This window comes from Anabrus simplex, chromosome 2 (assembly GCF_040414725.1).
Source record: "Anabrus simplex isolate iqAnaSimp1 chromosome 2, ASM4041472v1, whole genome shotgun sequence".
Classification (NCBI taxonomy): Eukaryota; Metazoa; Arthropoda; class Insecta; order Orthoptera; family Tettigoniidae; genus Anabrus; species Anabrus simplex.
The window spans coordinates 929,373,466-929,393,773 of record NC_090266.1 but is presented as its reverse complement, the minus strand read 5'-3'; the positions used below and the strand labels follow the sequence as shown (position 1 = coordinate 929,393,773).

The 20,308-nt window shown below is 40.3% G+C and overlaps 1 protein-coding gene across 2 annotated transcripts in view; it reads left to right on the top strand.

The window, feature by feature from the left end:
- Positions 1 to 20,308, top strand: part of Not3 (CCR4-associated factor Not3) — a 398,149-nt gene that overhangs the window by 368,493 nt on the left and 9,348 nt on the right. For both annotated transcript variants that reach the window (XM_067141698.2, XM_067141697.2), the window contains one exon: positions 11,734 to 11,943. In XM_067141698.2, the coding sequence (XP_066997799.1) occupies positions 11,734 to 11,943 (210 nt within the window). The remainder of the gene's footprint in view (positions 1 to 11,733; positions 11,944 to 20,308) is intronic.

The window sequence follows — 20,308 nt, the reverse complement described above, 5'->3', positions numbered from 1 at the left end:
GTGTAGGCTAATTGTAGCCACCGGCAGTGCCAATGCACTATGAGAGACTTTATCTTCTTATTAAAAATTGATGCCTGCTTGGCCATCAGATAATACAGATGTTGATTCCCAAAAGGAATCCGAAATATTTTGTTCCGAATGAGTAAATTTATAATACCAATATCAATGGTCCGTTATTGGACATTATAAATTATCCAGCTAACTCATTCCTGGTTGCCAACGTTTCGCCCCTGTGTGCTAGGCTGGTATGCACTAGCCAGCGTCTTGGTAGATGTGCTAGGTACCAACTGATGAGCCCAGCCTAGCACACAGGGGCGAAACGTTGGCAACCAGGAATGAGTTAGCTGGAAAATTTATAATGTCCAATAACGGACCATTTATATTGGTATTATAAATTTACTCATTCGGAACAAAGTATTTCAGATTCCTTTTGGGAATCAACATCTGTATCTTCAGGAACTGTATGTTGTTTCTTGTCTTTTTCCATTTAAAACCCATATTCTTCAATATGAGTTTTAAACTCGTTTTCCCTCCTGTAAACTTTATGCTATCCTCATCCTGAAGTCTAGGAAGGAGTTTGCCGATTGTTGGCGCACATTTCTCTACAAGATAAAAGTCATGCACTGTGCGGCGAATCACAGACACGTCGAAGTCATCCACACCAGTAATACGTTTCCTTACTGCGTGCTTTTTCCGAGGCGTTCCAAATGATGTTCCCATTTCTTCAGCGGCTTCTCTTTCCCTAATAATCCGTCTCACAGATCGTTCAGACACACGAGTCGCCCTTACGACCCTTTCCTGAACCCTTTTCAAAGGGATCATCACTTCACCGGCCGCTGCTTCTCTCTTCATAAATTCGTGTAGATTCGAAATTATTTCACGTGATTGACTATGCAAGGTTTTCGACCCTAGTTTCGAATGAACGGGAGGCATTGTAAGGAAGTAAAAATGAACCACTAGTCACTATTCTTACCGCTCGCGTTACCCTGGTGTCCGCACGCTGTCAGTTCGAGGAGAGAACTGAGGCCATAATTATTATGCGCATGCCCTGCGCGGGGAGATCACTGCACACGTCAAATGTACTGGTCACCTTTTTTTTTCTTCGGGGGGGCCCCCGAAGCCCGCTCCCCCCGCGTGACCAACGACTCAATCTACATGGCCTCCGACATGCTATTATTTCTAAGAAGAAGAAAGAGATAGCAGGGAAGGGTGGGAAGTGATACAAGGAGTATCTGCCTGTTCCCATGTCAGACACGCTACCAGGCAATATTGTATTAGGTATATGGTGTTGAAGTTTGGTATTGAAGGGTCAGGGAAAAACCACATAGGCAGAAAGAAGAAAGAGCCTACATGTAAAACCTGACATCTTTTGATAGCACATGCAAGGATGTGGGCTGGAAAAAGACCATAGGTTGTGTTAGTTAAGAACAGGTAACATGCACAAAACATAAACTAATTCCTTGCCATTCCATCGTCTGGGGATCAGTCCGTCTGGGCACTGCTGTGACTAGCACGGTCCTTGCCGGCTGCGGAGCCATGCGTCAAGTACCACTAGGGCCCGCCGCACGACTCCACCTCCTTGGGGTACCTTGTACCCAGTCTCTGATCCCGGAGAGTGAGGCCAAGCCCGCCGGGGCGGGGGCCTCCTGAAAGGGGGTGGGTCATGGCGCCGGGCCTCCTTCCTCTCTGCCCGCGCCATGGCCCGGTAGACAGGGCAACTGCGATGGGAGGCCGGGTGGCCCCCCGAGCAGTTGGCGCACACCGGCGCGGCTCTTAAGTGCTGCGCAGCGGTTGCACCTCACCTCGAGCCCACAGCTGACCTGACGGTGACCCCACCTCAGGCAGCGGAAACACTGCAAGAGCTGCTGAGGGGGACATTTTACTCTTACCTGACTGCCGCTACCCGCTGAGGTCCTCTCCTGATTGGCTCCTCGGTTGACTGCTGTCCTGGGAGCAGTCTTGGGTTGCGGCTGGGCGGCCCTCTCCTGGTGGGCCGGCTTCGCCTTCTGCTTCATGGTCCGGCGTCGTCTTCTTCTTCTTCCCGGGCGTGTCTTCTCGGCAGGAGAAGAGGCCTCGTCCTGGTGGCCCTCCTCCCGACCTGGTGACCCCAGGGTAGCTGATGGCTCCGCTGCGTCGCCGTCTTCTTCCTTCTCCTGGCTGGCGGCGGCGTCGGTCGGTGCTAACGCCTGACTGCGTTCCCTGTCCTGTGGGGCGCACATCGAGGTCTGCAGCTCGATAGACGTGCTGGCAGGCTGGGCCTGGACAGCAGCCTCAGAACGCCAGGGGGCGTCCTCCTCCACTGAAGTCGCACAGTCGCGGCGCCAGAGGGCGTCATGCCCCACCTCCGTGGTGGCGTCGCTGGTCACCTGCTGGATGGCCAGGACTAGGTCTGTGTTAACCGCCCTATTCCTTAGCCTCCTCGGCGTCTCCCTGGTCTCCGTCGCGGCCTTGACTGCGCCGGTGTTCATCCCTGGCATGCCGTCCCTCCCTGGTAGACGGATGACCTGGAACAGAGTAGAAAGCTCCTTCTCTGCGTCTCGCATCCGCTCCTGGTCGTGATGCCGGATATGAGGCCTCCTGGTAGGAAGCTCCTGACGGCCATGGTTGTCGAGATGACCCTGCCTCCTCGGCGAGGGCGCCGCATTCTGTCCAGGACGAGGCCCCGTTCAGAAGTTACAAGGCGCCCCGGCCTGTAGTGTATGAGCAGCGCCTCGTACTCCGGGTCGGTGTGGCCTTCGGAGAAGGAAAAAGCCATCAGGGGGGTCGCACCCGTCCCTGTACGGCTCCGTCTCCCCCTGCTACAGTTCCGGCTCGGGTGCAGGCGACTCGTTGTCCTCCGCTGCCCAGCAGTAGTGCGGCGATCGCCACACGTCCGTCTTCTTCATCCTGGTCCTCCTGAAAGAGAATAAGCGAGCACTGAGAAGTGCTCAGCTCAGACAAAAGCTCTTTCGAAGTCGTACTAATAAGTACAGCTGCCTGGTTAGCACTTGAAAGTACTGAGCGCCTGGCAAGGAGAGAGAAAGTGGAGCGACAGGCACGTACGACCTCTCGCTACGACAGTCAGCTGCTCTCTACTGGTTACCGTAGTGGGAAGAAACTTATAATGTTCGTTCCAACACGAGTCCCTGACCGTCCGACGCATGCGCAGTTGAGTGAAAGCGTTCCAACACACACCAAACCAATCCCGGACTGATACATGTACTCAAATGCGGCGTTCCAACATACTTCGAACTGCAGTTACTGACCGCCAGAACTCGTCCGAGGCCTGTGGCATGAACCGGTAGTACGGACATGCGCAATGGAATACATGCGCGAGAGAGGAAACTCACTGGACAGACCACGTGCGTTTCCACTCCTGTTCTGTTCCTTGTTCTTCTCCCATGTGGTTTGTTAACATTGCCATAACCTCTAAGCGGTAATAATTTTCTAAATCTGTTAATGAATTATGTTCATGTACTTGTGAATTGAGGAGTAGAAATAATAAATTACTAATAATTAGTAAATAACGAATTAATAACTACTAAATAAAAAATGGAAAGGTACGGGGATTTCGTTGAATCTTCATCCAGTGGAGATCAGTTGGATATGCAGTTATCCGCGCCAAGGAAGCGAGAAAATTATTTGCGTAAGTTTTATTGTTGCCAGTGGAATTCTCGAGGTTCTTTCTCATCGCGTCATTCTGATTTCATCGTCCAAACTCAGTAGCGATTATTATAGTTGTTTTTTTCTAATGGTAGAAAATGACAGGGTCAGGGCCACATAAAAGTTAATTAGTTATTTAAAACTTGTAGGTAATTCTGGTACATCAAAACGGAAACCTGCTTACCACTTGTTCCACTGCTTTCCTCTCACCCTAGTGGTGCCTGGAAGCGAACTGCGTTGTAGGCCTACATGTTGTGGAGGGATGTATTTGCTATTACGTGTTTCTCCATTGGTTGGTCGGTTGTTGGTTGGCACTAAGATGTGTGTCTATAAAGAGCATGTATTGAGACGAACACGAACACCCTGTTCCCGCGTTCGTGGAATTAACTGGACCTGGCCAGGAATTGGACCCGCGACTTCTATGAAACGAAGTTTGTGACAATGACCTTTGAAAATAGTGTATTATGATGATAAAAAATAAAGAACGAGCAAGTGTATTTATTTTATACCGAGTGAGTTGGGCGCGCAGCTGTGAGCTTGCATTCAGGAGATAGTGGGTTCGAACCCCACTGTCGGCAGCCATGAAGATGGTTTTCTGAGGTTTCCTCATTTTCACACCAGGCAAATGCTGGCTGGGGCTGTACCTTAATTAAGGCGACGGTCGCTTCCTTCCCACTCCTAGCCCTGTCCTATCCCATCTTCGCCATGACCTATCTGTATCGGTGCGACGTAAAGCAGCTTGTAAATTTATTTTTACATTTGTAGTTTGAGATTTACGATGCCTAACAAAAATGTGGCAATATTAGCAGTTCCCTTACACAGCATTTTCTGCCGACTATTGGGAGCTGAAAACGTTTATTTTCTTCCTTACATCCTCAACCATAATCTTTAATATCATTCAGAATCTCGCTATATTTCCTTAATCGCAAATATTTAGATATGTATAAACATTTATGCTTCATCCAGTTCTTTTATCAAAGACTATAACATTTCTTTGATCCAATTTACTTAAATCATAGTTCCTTAACAGTGAAATACATGCTTAAGGCTTCGAGGCAGATATCCCTCCCTAACCAATTAAAACGAATATAAACCACGTGTGTGTATTTCATTCTTTATTAATTTTTAAAATACTTGTTGTACCGTGTTCTATATGTATACTGAATTTCACCAGTATTTCAGTAATTTACCCTTTCCTTTTTCTCACGAATCTACAAACAATTAAGCAGGGCAAGGTAATACGCGCCAGACTCTTTGTTTACACGTCAGATTGCTGTCCAGGAAGGCAGGAAGTGTTCCAACACAATCAAGTTCGGGACCAGCTGCTGACCAATCCCAAACCGGCGCATGCGCACAGGGCGATGCATGAACCCGCCGGGGACCGTCAGAAACTCGTGTGTTGGAACGAACCTATAGGCTCGCTATGCGTGGAGAGACCACTGCGCACGTGAATTGCACCGGCCAAGAACGAGCGGCCGACCTATACTGCAGAAGAACCTAGGTTTTTCAGTGCTGAAAAGGGTACATCAGGTAATGGATGGGGAAAAGGTAGACTTACCAAGTGAAATTGAATTGAAAAATGTGGGTAAATTTTCCTATGCCCCTCTAACATCTGTGAGTGTGGAGCGCTCTTTTTCTGCTTTCAAAATGATTTTAACAGACAAAAGACACAGCCTGACTGTGGAAAATTTGGATAACATTATTGTTATGTATTGTAAAGCAAACTACGAATGAAAGTACTATAGGAATGTTCCTCACAAATAATAAACACATACTCCATTCGCGTTTACACCGTTATTGGATGCCTACAGTACTGTAATTGTGTACAGTGATTTTAGTATTAATGTTTTAGATCAGTACTGATAATGATATATCACATAATCCATAACTCTTTTTTACACATGACTTTTTTTATATTGTTTAAATGTCTTTTTTATTCTGTCTTAATTTTGCAGTTATTCGGTTAAGAATAGGGATACTACACTTGTTAAAGTAAAGAAAGTATCACGTTACAGTTTAAGTGTATATTGTAATATTTTAAAGTCTATTTCCTGCCCATCCACACATTTTTAAATCATATTTTAAGTGCCTATTTTCTCTTTTAAATGCCTATTTACTTGCTTTAAAAGCCTATTATAGGTGCCTAAAACTAATTTTTTTAGAGCCTAAAATCCCAGGTCTAGTTATCACCATATCTCTGTTCCTTCTCCTGTTATAGTCCATTATCAACTTAAGGCTCATGATCATCTGATCAGGACAGCTCTTCCAGAGTCTGAAACCTCCTTGATATTCTCCTAGTCCTTTCTCAGGTTGTAAACTTATCCTATTAAGGATGATTATTGAAAATATTTTATATTCTAGGAGTGAAATTCCACTGTAGTTATTAGGGTAGGTTTTGTCTCCTTTTTTGTGCAGTGAGTGAACGAGGGCTGTTGTCCAGTGTTCTGGCAGTTCTTCTTTAATCCAGATAGAGGCAAGTTGTTGATGGAGGCAACTTTTGATGAACTTCCTGCATATTTACAGATTTCCGCAAACTACGAATGAAAGTACTATAGGAATGTTCCTCACAAATAATAAACACATACTCCATTCGCGTTTACACCGTTATTGGATGCCTACAGTGCTGTAATTGTGTACAGTGACTTCCTTTATTGTGGGGGGATTGATGTTTTCTGGTGGTGTTTTTATTGGGGTTTTTTGGGGTGCTGGTGTCCAAATGGAGTTCTGTAGGTTCCAGAAGCTTATTGATATATTTAGCCAGAATTTCTCCTTTGTCTTTATTGTTATGAGTAGAGCTGGGATTTTTATGTAGTATTAAGTGGCATAATATGTACATAAATATGTAACAAAAAGCTCCAAAATATGTAGCAAAATATGTAGAATGGGCAAAATATGTAATATTATATAATTAATATATAATTAATAACTTACCATTCTCTCAGTTACAACACACTAAACACGCTTTGTATTACATTTTGCAGCACAGTGAACAATTAAGTATTTTTCAATGTTCTTTGGAGTCATATTATATGAATATATCACACACATATTCAATAGAAACTTATTATTTTAAACACTCAAAGCACGTTTATTCCTTAAATTTTGTAGCACAGTGAACTATTAAGTATTTTTCGTTGTTCTCAGGGGTCGTGGAAAGGCGTTTGTCACTTAGGATGTTCTTATGTGCAGAGAAAGATCTTTCGACATCACATGATGTAACTGGGGCAAATTTTAGGAGAGGAATTTTCGCTGCAGAAATGTCCTCGGGAGGATCAACGTCATCTCCATTTAGAATTCGGCAACACTGTGAAATGGTGAATACCCAGGATTTCTCTTCAACACTTTTTGCAATTTACTCAATACAATTGCACCAGTTTCCCCATGCACAGCACTTAGTTTTTCAATAGCATCCTCTATGATGGCAATAGAATGTTGCAGTGGCTGTCCTGATGTTTCTAGACGTTTGATAGTTTCTGGAAGCCAGCAGAAGTTGCCCCTGAAGTAGGTGATTGAGGAGACCACTTTGGAGTGACTAAAGGCAGTTTGTGATTCACTAATAGATACAGCATTTTCAGGATAAAAAGAATCTACCATAGTCTTTATAGCATCTAGATGCTCACTATAGAATTTAACTGCTTCTATCCATGTCCCCCACCTCGTTAACACTGGTTACGGCGACAGTGGTATCTCTGGCAATTGCTGTTTGTAAGATAGCACTCGTTGTGGAGCTTTCAGAAAAACCTTTTTTTGTTGCTGAAATTAATCTGTTCATTTGTGGAAACTTAGCTCTAATATCTTCGGCAACACGTTGCAGTCCATGAGCCAAGCATGTAAAATGGAGCATATTGGGATAAAACACCTTCAAAGTAGTTGCAGCCTTAAGCATATATGCTGCAGCATCAGAATACATCACTAATACCTTTTCCTCTTTCATCTCAGTCAGCCACAGAGCTCTTAATCCATCATTCACAAATCTCGCAACAGTTGAGTGATTTGTATAGTCTAGCTCTTTACAGTAGATCAAACATGGTTTTGAGGCGCTGTCAGGTTGTAGCTTCCCCACCGCAAGATTTTCAATAAATTTACCCTTAGCATCTGTTGTTTCATCAACAGCAACCCATATGAAAGAATTTCCTATATGCTGTCTTATGTTGTGCATTGCCTCGTCGTAGCAGACTTGAAGATAATTCTTGCGTAGTGTTGATTGGTTAGAAACATGTTCCTTGCAGTATTTTTCCAGAAAAGATGTGAATTCAGGCACTTCAAGTTTATACCATGGAATATTGGCTGCAAACATTGCACTGCATAAGTCTTTATAAAAAGGGTTACTTGAAGGTGAAGGCTGCATCTGTGTTAAAAGGATTTGTTTCTTTTATAGACCTAACTGTTGGGTTTTTTTCTATGCAGAGAGCACTTCGTGCATGTTGCTCAAGCTGGGATTTCATGGAACATGCGATATGTTTGTTGCATGCTTGGCAAATCACTACTTTGCCATCAGTTGCAAAGGACTCGTCAACTGCAATCCATGATTTTAACTTTGAAGCCAGCGAGGATGCTACTGGTGCCATATTGACTCTGGAGGAAACTGATGTTCTTCAGTTGTTCAAAAGAAACTAAAACCTAATTGAGAAATTTCAAAGGAAGGCAGCTCTAACAACAGATTTGAAAATTCCTAAGTACATAACAAAGAGGTCACAGAAATGCGCTTAAAAAAATATTCCTGGAAACTCCAACATGAAAGTTACTAGTTGTAAAGCAATTAACTCTACAAGAGATGAAAGATTTAAGACTGGCACATGTAAAGTAACAGTTTTCCTGCAGCTAATTGGAACCTTTAGAATAACCTATTTTGCAAGGGTCTCTACCTGCACCTATCATCCTCTCAAATACCTGTCACTCATAATTGCCTTAATGCCCCTGTTGAGAGGACAGACAACAGCCCCACATTAAGTGTGAAACTTCAATTCAGCAATTTATTATATATGAAAACAGGAAAACGCTAAAATATGTCGTTTTATGTAATATCACTAAGAATATGTAGAATACCCACAAATATAAAAAAATTTGTAAAATGAAATTTGGTAATAATAACCCTAATATAATGTTTTGTGAACATATGACTTTTTCCAGCACCTAAATAGCAAGGAACAAAATATGTAATTACATAGAAATCCCAGCTCTAGTTATGAGCCAGCTTACTGATTTCATCCTTCATCAGTAGGCTCATATTTTTGGAGCTGTTTTCTGAAGGTTTTGTAGTAGTCCCTTGATTGAGTTTTATTGAGTACTTCTTCAGTTAATTGCAGTGTGTCCTTATGATGATGTATTTTTCTTTTTCTTAAGACTTGGGTAGTTTCTTTTCTCTGTTTTACTAGATTTTGATAGGATATTTCTGATTTTTGGGACTGATGTAATAGCCATGACTGATGTCTTTTCTCCACTGTTTCTAACATTCACTGTTCCACCATTCTTGTTTTTTACGTGGTTTAATAGAGCCAGGTCTTCTGCAGTTTGTTTAAGGTTGTGTACTAAGTCTTGAAGTTTATCTGTGATTTTTATTTTCTCAGTTACTTTTTTGTAATTTTCATTGTTGATTAGCTGGGGTCCGCCTCTGTGGTGTAGTGGTTTGTGTGATTAGGTGCCACCCCCGGAGGCCCAGGTTTGATTCCCGGCTCTGCCACGAAATTTGAAAAGTGGTACGAGAGCTGGAACAGGGTCCACTCAGCCTCGGGAGGTCAGCTGAGTAGAGGTGGGTTCGATTCCCACCTCAGCCATCCTCGAAGTGGTTTTACGTGGTTTCCCACTTCTCCTCCAGGCAAATGCCGGGATGGTACCTAACTTAAGGCCACGGCCGCTTCCTTCCCTCTTCCTTGTCTATCCCTTCCAATCTTCCCATCCCCCAACAAGGCCAGTGTTCAGCATAGCAGGTGAGGCCGTCTGGGCGAGGTAGTGGTCATCCTCTCCAGTTGTATCCCCTGACACAATGTCTCGTGCTCCAGGCCACTGCCCTTGAGGTGGTAGAGGTGGAATCCGTCTCTTGAGTAGAGAGAAAAACCAACCCTGGAGGCTAAGCAGATTAAGAAAAAAGGAAGATGATTAGCTGGGTAGGATCTATTTTTCTTTTAGTTTTAGGGGCTTTCTTTTGTAGTCTCCTCTCGGGAGTGAGCTTAATTTTTATTTTAACTACGTAGCGATCTGAACCTGTGTCTATTCCTTGGAGGACTTTGACATTAGACTGTAGATCTCTTTGTGGTGGTATTTGTCCATGCAGATGTGTTCCAGTTGCCATTCTCTTTTAGTGTAGTCAGGGTGTTTCCATGTTTTGAGTTTTTGAGGTTTTCTCTTAAAACATGTAGATTTTGAGATTAAATTATGGTTTCTACACAGGTCAACTCGTCTCTCTCCATTTTTGTTTTCTTGTGTGCTGGCCATTTTCCGATGATGTCACAGTATTTTCTTTCTCTGCCTAGTTGAGCATTTAAGTCGCCTATTAATAATTTTACATGGTGTTTGGGGATATTATCTATGGTCTGGTTCAATAGGTCCCAAATTCTTCTGTTTCCTCATGGTCTTTTGAGGAGTTGTTTTCATCATTGGTGGGAGCATGGGCATTTATTATAGTATAGATTTTATTAGATGCCTTTAAGGTGAGCGTTGAGAGTCGTGGAGACTGTGATTTGAATTCTTGAACTGAGTTTATTATTTTAAGGCTGACTAAAAATCCTGTTCCAAATTGTGGGACATCCTTCATCACTCTCTTCCCGGCTATACCTTTATAAAGTCCGTACCCTTGAGATTCCAAGGCATCCTGGTCAGTGTTTCTAATTTCTTGTAATCCCATGATAAGAATTTTTTGTGTTGGTCCATTATGTCGGTGATCACTTTAATTTACCGGTTTGCACGGGTGAGTTTATATTGTGTTTAGAGAAGTAGGTTATCTGCTTTGGTTTGGTTCTTGACTTTGTCACGTTTGTGTATGTGGTATTGGAGTATTTCCATGCATCCGACTTCACAGTATCTTTTAAGTAGCAGCCCACCGTATCCGAATGCTGCCTTCTCCGAACTCTTGGTTCAGCCGGTGGAGTATTTCTTAAAAGACCTTCCATGGTTGACTGTCAAGGGGTCACCAGTGTGGGACTAGGTCCCGAATACTACTCTGGATGTGATCCAGTGAGGTGATAATGAGGCCGCTCCTCTGGAGTACAGACACCTTGTGCAGCCGCCCCTAACCTGGAGAACAGGCGCTGCATAGTGGATTCTAGTGGCATTTCCTCCGCTGTGGGGACCATCACCCCACCTAAAGGGCTCATTTGCCCAAAGCCGTTGGCCCCCTTAGGGAGTCAGGTTATTCCCGCTGCCCAACACTCGGTGTTGGCAGTTTTACAGCTGGGTGCCAGACCAGCAAACCCTCCTCCTTTCTCATTCCGGACTTGGGACTGGACAATGGCAGACCATAGTGTTATATATATATGTCAAAAAAGAAACGGTGATTTGGTAGAATCTGATAATGACCCTTCAAGAATGAAACATGTCATTCTAATTTAGTTTCTTTTTTCAGGTATAATCTTTTGTGGAATGTCTTCCTTTTTAGGTATTTAAAAAAAATTATTCATAAATTAGTTTTGACAGACTGAAGAACTTTACAATTGTAGATTACGGAACATATCTCATCTTATTACTCAAGAAAGAACAATCTATGACTAAGAGAATGTGGGGAAAACCTTTGCATCCTTGAAGCTGCAGTGCAAAAAATATTACAGAAAACTGCTACTTCAGAAATGTTTTAAGAAGTTGATTTACTCCTACTATGTCATGTTTGGTGTCCATTGTTGCTGCAGTTTTTATACTTGATACTGGGCATACAATTCTGTTGCTTGTACACCATCTCTGGTGATCACATTTCTTGCAGTGTAATGGGACATCCCATTTATGAACAGAAGAGGTACATTTATTTCCAGTGGCCTCTCACTGTATAAAAGGTTACAGCTTCTTAGGCTAATTGAAAAGTTTCATTGCTGAATGGTAGTTTTTAAATTTTTAATTGTATTGAGCTAACACATAATTTTAATTTGTTATTCTATATATTTTTAGGTTCCACTGCCACTCTCTGACTCCGTGGAGTTTTTTCAACGCCTGTCAACAGAGACTCTTTTCTTCATATTTTATTATATGGAAGGTACTAAAGCACAGTACCTAGCTGCAAAAGCATTAAAGAAGCAGAGTTGGCGTTTCCATACAAAATATATGATGTGGTTCCAGCGGCATGAGGAGCCCAAAATCATTAATGAAGAGTATGAACAGGTATGAGTTGTATAAAATGATGTTCAAAAAGGATGAAACATGTCCCGACACTTATTAATGTCACCCTATTTAAACATAATTTTTTTAGTATTTTAAAGGTGGAACCTTTGACTGTACCTTTAAAAAAGTAGATACGAGTTTATAGATCTTTGTCTAAAAGCTGATAGATAATAATATTTTTAAACATGAATCTTTACTGTATTTGTAAGATTTTATTACAATTTCAGATTATGAGCCGGGTTACCATATGTCCTCAGACATATCCTCTTTTTTTATAGTAAAAAGAGAGTCTGGGGAAGTTATCTTCTTTGGAGTGAAAGGTCTGAGTATTTCATGTTTCCTACAAGTACTTTAAATGTAAAATGTTAAAAACTAAAAGTAACAACTCCAGTAAGTTACAATCAACCCGCTAGATGTCAGAGTAAATAGATTACGATTTACAGGATGATCAATAATAATCAGTACTCACAAATTATCGATTGCGGCCAATCAGTCATTATCGGTTAAAACAGTTGAAAATAATCTTGTGTCTTGCTCATTGTGTCTTCTTTTCATTGCGGAATTGTGGTGGGTGCAGTTTAGTTGTTTACCTGGGTGTTGTGTTCCGGATGATACAGCAAATAAAGTGTCAAGTGCTCACACAAAACAGAAGCAATTGTGAACTCTGTAATCTCTCCCCATCCTGTGATAGAAAAATTAACACAGACAGGCCTTCCATTCTGTGCTGCAGCCACTGATTCAAGCAGTCTTGCACTAAAGATGTTCCATTTGATGGTTCAGTACTTCGGCTGGGGAAAATTAAGTGGTAAACAGATTAAGCTTCTGAACACCAAAAGTTACCCAAGTGAAAAAGCTCCAGCTATTGCAGAGTATGTTTATAGTACTCTTACTTAGTTTAACCCTGTAAGCCTCTACGTCATAAATATTCCGATATGGCGATTTTATGTTGTGCTCGTATGTCGGGAATGTTCTGACATAATGTTTACTCCAAGAGTAACATGTTTTAGTGGAAGAATTTTAAGCAAATAGTGATTCTCGGGCACTATCTAGACTTTAGAGAATCCATGATGTTCGTAATATAATTCTTAGTATGGTTTGCAACTTGTAAATATGATTTTTTCCTTTGACTTTAGTAGCATGGTTTGGATAAGTAATCCACAGAACATATATCTCGAGCACTGTGCTTATAGTTGGAAGGCACAAAATGACCGCTGACTAATCAAGTGGGCTGAGCAGTACTGACATTAGCACAATTGTGAATGATTTGAACTTCAGTGAAGATGATTGTCTTTCAGAACTTGATTTGGGAAGCGAGTATTGGGATGCTTCAGAATTATCTAGTGAATCTGAAGAAGGCTCCAGTCATCATAAGAAGATGACAACTTTTACTGGGTAATCTACAAACCTACCCATGCTGATTTTATGAAGTTCTCACATAATTTGACTGCAGGTTTCCAACCACCACCTGATAAGTCTCATTCAGTTCAGATAGATTTTTTCACGCTATTTTTCACAGACAATATATTGAAAGAGATATTGGATGAGACAAACAGGTATGCTAAACAAAACGTCCAGAACACACCACTACAGAAGAGAAGTGTTTGAGCCACTTGGAAGGATGTAAGCATGGCTGAGCTTCAAGCATTTCTGGGTGTCATTATAAATATGGAAATAAACTCAGAATTCAGGACTATTTCTCTGAGAATCGGTCAAGGGCGTATTTAGCAGAGAATTATTTTTTCAGGTGTTTTGGATGTTCCGCTTCAAAAACAACACACACACCCCCCCCCCCGTGCAGGCCCCACCAGAACAAGGTGGGATAAAATCCACAACCTTGGAAAGCAAATGCAGTTTTCAAGATTTCTATATTCCAAACCGGAAGGTATTAGTTGATGAAAGTACTATTAGCTTCAAGGGTAGTGCAACAATCCTCCAGAAGCTAAAATATGGGGGGCTTTGCATAGATGTTACTACGGATCCTCCCACAGGTTGTGTGATGCTGGGGCTGTACCTTAAGGCCACGGCTGCTTCCTTCCCATTCCTAGGCCTTTCCTGTCCCGTCGTCACCTTAAGACCAATCTGGGTTGGTGTGACGTAAAAAAAAGAAAAACAGGTTGTGTGCATCATCCCAACCGTGCTACAGTTCTGCAACTACAAATTCCTTTATTCTTCTTGAAAAACCCTTCGCAACAAAAATTGTGATTCAGCTTTGCCAACAACTCATTCCAGTCTTGACTGGGACTCCTGGATTTCATATCTTCACAGACAGATTCTACATGATATTTACAAATGTTGTTTAAAAGATCCTGAGACTTTCTCTTGTTTGATCCTTAAGAATTCCATTATCTCCCTTTCCACTACACTGAATAAAATATCGTTGAACATTTTATTTATAAAAACATTCTATATGCTTTGTTTTTCCACTTGTTCAATACCTGTTTTATTAAAGAACATAAAATAAGTATATTTTCTTCATAGAAACTGACAGGAATGGAAAGCATTTACTGGATGACATCTGTGCTAGTACAGAATTAGCAGTTATGAATTCATTATTCAAGCATAAGTCTATTCACTGCTACACATGGGATAGTAGGGGGCAACAGTGTACTGTATACAGGGAACCATACATAGATGAAAGAAACAGAGCAAAACAAATCATTGTACAATTGAAGTAGTACTCATGGGAAGAGATCAGAAATAACCTGGAAAAGCTTGGTCAAGTGACAGGGGAAACCTTGTAGGCAATAATAAAGAATCTTAGAAAGGGAGGGAAAAGAAAACTAACAGTATTTTGGGAGAATCAGGTGAACTCATAGTAGATTCCAGGAAATCACTGAATAGTTGGAAGGAATATTTCAAAAATCTTCTCGTGTAAAAGGAAATCTTTTTGATGAAGTTCCAAACAACCGAGTTTGGGAGGAGAATGATTATGCCTATGAAATTATGCTCAAGGAAGTGGATTGGATGGTAAATAAAGTAGGTACAGTGTTAGTTATATCAAACACAGTAAGAGCTGGTCCTAAAATTCTTAATAACAGTGACGTTAATATTTTTCATCGACTCACAAGACCTTTCTGTTGTCATATTGAGGTTCGTGTAGGAAATTTCTCTTTCACACACACTCAAAGAAATAACTACCGCATTCAGAGTGCGTTGAATCTTGCGCATTTCCTTGGGTATATCCTCTCTTAATTTCAGATCTCTGAAGGATGGAATGGTGTCCCTGCTTTTGAGTTGGAATGTTCTTGCCACTACAATTTTTTTTTTTTCCACGAGGAGCACGGGCCGATGTAGATACCATGTGGAATAACGTTCTGTTTTGAGAGTTGAAACAACAAAGTCTATATGCAATTTCTTGTATGATTAAACACTTAACATCACTTTCATCAATTTCAAAATAAATGGATGAAAAATACATCAGCACAAGAATGTCAAATATATTTTCATTTCATTAACGTGATGCATATTTTATTGAATGTATAATTCACACTTCATTTTCCACGTAGAGGTTCCGGAACATGACATTCTGCCTGAAGAAATGCCCTGCTTGTATTTTGTATTCTTTCTGCTATTTTAAGTGTTCATGCAGAATACAGTTTGCAGTGTAGTTTTCTTTTAGTTTAAAATCATATTTTTAAATTGATAAACATACTCGACCATCACTTGTGTGTGTTATGGCTTGCTGAATTTAATACAGGGAAAGGAGAACAACACTGGGCACCCTTTAAATAACACTTTCATCAGTGGTAACATGTTTCTCCTCATTATTTGTAACTGCACTACTTTCCTATCAGATAACAAAAGGTGCAGTACTATGAGACAAATATTTGCTTAAACAGGCAAGTTTGTGGGGGTTTTTTTTTCTCTATATGCTGCTGAATATTGGATCAGCCACTACTGTGTAGTCAATTGAAAATGCAAAATTCTTTTTAACTTTATTGCAATAATTGCTTATGTGATAACTCCATTTAAGTTCATCCATAAAACCACACTTTTGTTCTAGCAGTTCTAGTACAAAAAAGCTGCTCTGTATCAGTTATCATATTATATGTTAGAGTTGCGTTGTGAAACTGGAACAGCTGTTCGTACTATTACCAAATAGGTTACACAGATAATAGCAGAAAGCAGGCATTAAACTTGCAACAGTGACTGTGACTCACTCTGGTGGCTCACAGTGCACACTAACAACTGGGCATCAACAGCTGTGAAGTAATACAGTGCAAAAGTGGATAATATTTATTTTAGGGACAAATGGCTGAAAGAGGCAGTATTTCCGCTATATATGATTGTAATAATTATGGACAGTGTGCATGAGTCTTTCTGCAGATTTCCAAAAAAAATAAGGAAATGTAAGTATGAGTTCAAATGTTAGCAGCATTCATGACGTCAAACACAAGTTAGTGAATTCCTTAATGAGCGAATGTTAGTGTAGATGGTATATGTGACAATTCTTATTTCTTGTTGGGCCACAAATACTTTGCAGTCCTCAGTAATGCCATTGTAAATAAAACAAATGATTCCTATACATCTCAACAGAAAAAAAAAAAAAAAAAAAAAGAAAGAAAGAAAATGTCAAATTACGGAAAATAACACATTTGTAATTTCATGTTAATGAAGTGAATCCTCCTAAAACAGTACAGGGTTTATATAATTATGGTATGTGCATAGTTGTCACTGCACATACCTGATCTCTAATTACACAAAAAATAGAATATATGTGTGCACTAAATAAATTTAGTGCAAATAGGGTTGCTTGACCTATAGTTGTATGTACATTTTTAAGGTAATTTTTCATTACTAAACATTAATTTTCAGAAAATAACATGTGTTACATAGACTAAGTTATTTTTGAAAGTATATAGTTGTCAGTTTTCATGTCTTACCTGGAAATTGCAGACTATATCTCATGTAAGCAGAAGTGGTTTTGGTCTAGCTGTAAGTCTAAAATGGATGTCACTTTTCATACTTCATCTCATGACTAGAGCCCGGATTGTATGTAATTACATATTCTGTTTCCATATATGTAGCTACAAAGGAAGCCAAAATGTCGGCGAATCACACTAAAACAACAAAAGTTCCAGGAGTTTAAAGTTACATATTTTTACATATTTCGATGCATAATAAATATTTTGATAAATATTATATTTTTTAAATACTTTAAAGTTTATTGAGGAAAGCAACGGGAAACTACCTGTTACGTTTCTTCAGTGATGCCTAGGCCATCTATGACAGCGGATGGCGGAGCTGTTGAGGATCCTACAAGCCTTAGGGCTGACAACTGAACATACAAAGGATATTGCACATTTGAAAGAAAGCACAATTCTTTTTTCACTCATTCTACATTGATTCAAAACACCTGAAAACATTTTTAAAAGCCTGCACTTTTCTAACATCTAACGATAATTTAATAATTTAAAGTGAAGTATTCTGTCAAAGAATCGCATCCCTTAGCTATGTTGATGAAGTAACAGTATAGTGTAAAGTGTGGACAAAGACATGTCGCTGCTGCTACTATGGAGAAAGACACAAAGTGAAAGTTGCCCTGCAGCTGGGTTGACTGCTTGACAATAACAACCCGTGAAAGAAACCACTTCTAGAACCACATTCTGAGTCACAGTTAGTGAATGGCTATGCCACCAGTCGCATCAAAACTAGCATACATACATACAGTAGAGTCTCGATTATCCGACCTAAACGGGACCTGGAGTACGTCGGATCACCGAAAATGTCGGATAATACACAATATCTTTGAAAATGAACTAAAACAAACAGGAAGGCTATACTGTATTACTATGTTTTACGGTAATCTATTTATTGACTTATCAATTCAATTGTACAGTACATGCAGTATTGAACGAAAACATTTCAAATGTCTTACGAAAAGAAACTTGTCAACAATGTCTTCTTGCCTGCTGATTCACGTTTTCTTGCTGCGAGATCCCGCCATCGACGATAATCCTTCACTGTGAGTCATTGTTTTCTCCTTTTCTTCTGCAGTGCGTCGTTCTTCTTGTTCATCATCCTCATTTTCTTTAGCATTCACAAAACCAATAATATCAGGGTCAGTTAGTTCAAACAGCTGATCTTGTGCACACCACATCTTGAGTCGTAGCATCCTCACAGCCAGGAATGAAATTCAGTAAGGGAACAATGTTTTCCATATTTTCTTGTACCACCTCCTCTCGAAGTTCAAACTCACTCAACAATATGTTCCAAGACTTTCTAATGTCGTTGTTTCAATTTCTTCTCAAGACTGCGCTATCCAGTATGCCACGTCTTTCATGTTCTTTCATTTTAACTTTTCTGTCCATGTCGTTGCAATTGTCCATTTTCTCTATCAGGGATGAAAGGAGTTTCCGCCGATATTTCCTCTTCAATGTTTCCAACATATCTTGGTCCACTGGTGCCATAATGACGTCACGTTAGGAGGGCAGAACATGACTTTGATGTCACCTTTTCTAAGTTGCTCTTCATTTGGGTGTGGTGGAGCGTTGTCTAGTAGAAGAGCTTTTTTAGGAAGATTGTTTGAAGCTTGAAATTTTTCTACATTTGTAACAAACTGTGTAAAGAACAGTCGTTTAAGAAGTCAGCAGACATCCACGCAGCCTTCTGCATACCTGCCAACTTTCCCGATTTAGGCGGGAGACTCCCGATATACGACAGTTTTTCCCGCCTCCCGATCATTCTATTATTTCTCCCAATTTTAGCTTATTTTTTGGTGAACTTCAAACATTTGTTTTCAGATCCGGCCATTTCAGTATTTTTACGCCAGGGGCCAGAAGTCCTTCGCTCATTGGCTGCTTTCAAACGAAATATCGACGTTTATTAATGCGAGAAATGTGCGCGAATGTGTGATGTTTATTGAAAACTGTATATCGCGACGCGTATATCGATTGTCAATCTCTCGATCTTGCGTGCGCAATGTTCGTGTTTGTTCACATCAGTCTAGTCGATTCCATTCTCTTTAGTCGATTCTAGGGTCTACTCGCTAGATATCGAGTCTTTCGTAGTAATTTAGTGACAGAATTTCAATGATTACGACTAGTGACTTTTCTAGAGATTTTACGAGCCATTTGGAGATAATTCTGACTAATTTTAGTGTATCTCAATATAAATGAGAGTTTTGTCTGTACATTGCTCAGAATTTAAAAAGAATGATATTTCCGTACCGGTCGTGACCATAGTAAGAAGGGGAAATGCAAGTTTTAATTTTCTGGAATTTCTGTCTGTATGTATGTATGTATGTATGTATGTATGTATGTATGTATGTATGTATGCACACACGCTCATCACGAGAAAACAGCTGAAGAGAATTTAATGAAAATCAGTGTATAACATCGGGGAATAAGTCACTACAATCTAGGCCATAAATAATTTTATTCACACTGAGAGAAATGGTAGTTTAGGGGAAGGCCTAAAATTTAATTCTCAAATATTTGTTATTATTGGCCCTAGCGATAAATACTACATAACTAAAGTTATATATTATTAAACTTCCTATCATGTATGTCTTATACATTTTTACCGTACTGGCTATGATAACAGAGATATTCATGAATTTGGATTTTTTTTTTGCTAAGTCCATATCAGCGCCGAGGTACGAGAAAATGGGTGAACAGAATTTTATGTAAAGTCGGGGAATAAGGAACTACAGTCTATGCTATAAATCATTTTATTCACTGTTCAAAATGGTAGTTTAGGGGAGGGTGCCAAAAATTTCATTTTTAATTACCTATCTTACTGGCCATATTGAAAAGTAGCCTACTACATAACAAAAGTTATAGAGAATACAATTTCCGATTATTTATGTCTTATTCAGTTTTGGTGATGATGATGCTTGTTGTTTAAAGCGGCCTAACATCTAGGTCATTGGCCCTATTCAGTTTTGCAAGACACAATTCTCATGATTGATCTGTATTGAAACTGACAAGTAAATTATCACAAATAATTTATTCAATTATCACCACCTATTTAATACAAGCCACGTGCTACATAGATGAAATCTACATAATACTATATACATTTCTCAGGGACATTAATCCATGTATGAATAGATAATGTTTCAGACATTTGACCTTAAGGTTAGCTACAGGCTGATGATGCCTTTAACAAGAGGTGAAACATGTCCCTGAGAAGTGTATATAGTAGCTGGGTAGTGTGGAATTAGATCTCTCTCTTCTTTAGTATGCCATTCCTCTGGTTCATAATTTTCTGATGCTATTGGTACGTAACACACTGGATCATCATAGTATTCCAGCTATTCAATCCCTACTCTGAGGTAGTGATTTGAATGAGCAGTGTGCACACTTAAACGGAAATAATTACACAGGAGTGTTCGCGGCTGTCTGCAGCCTGGTCATTCTAG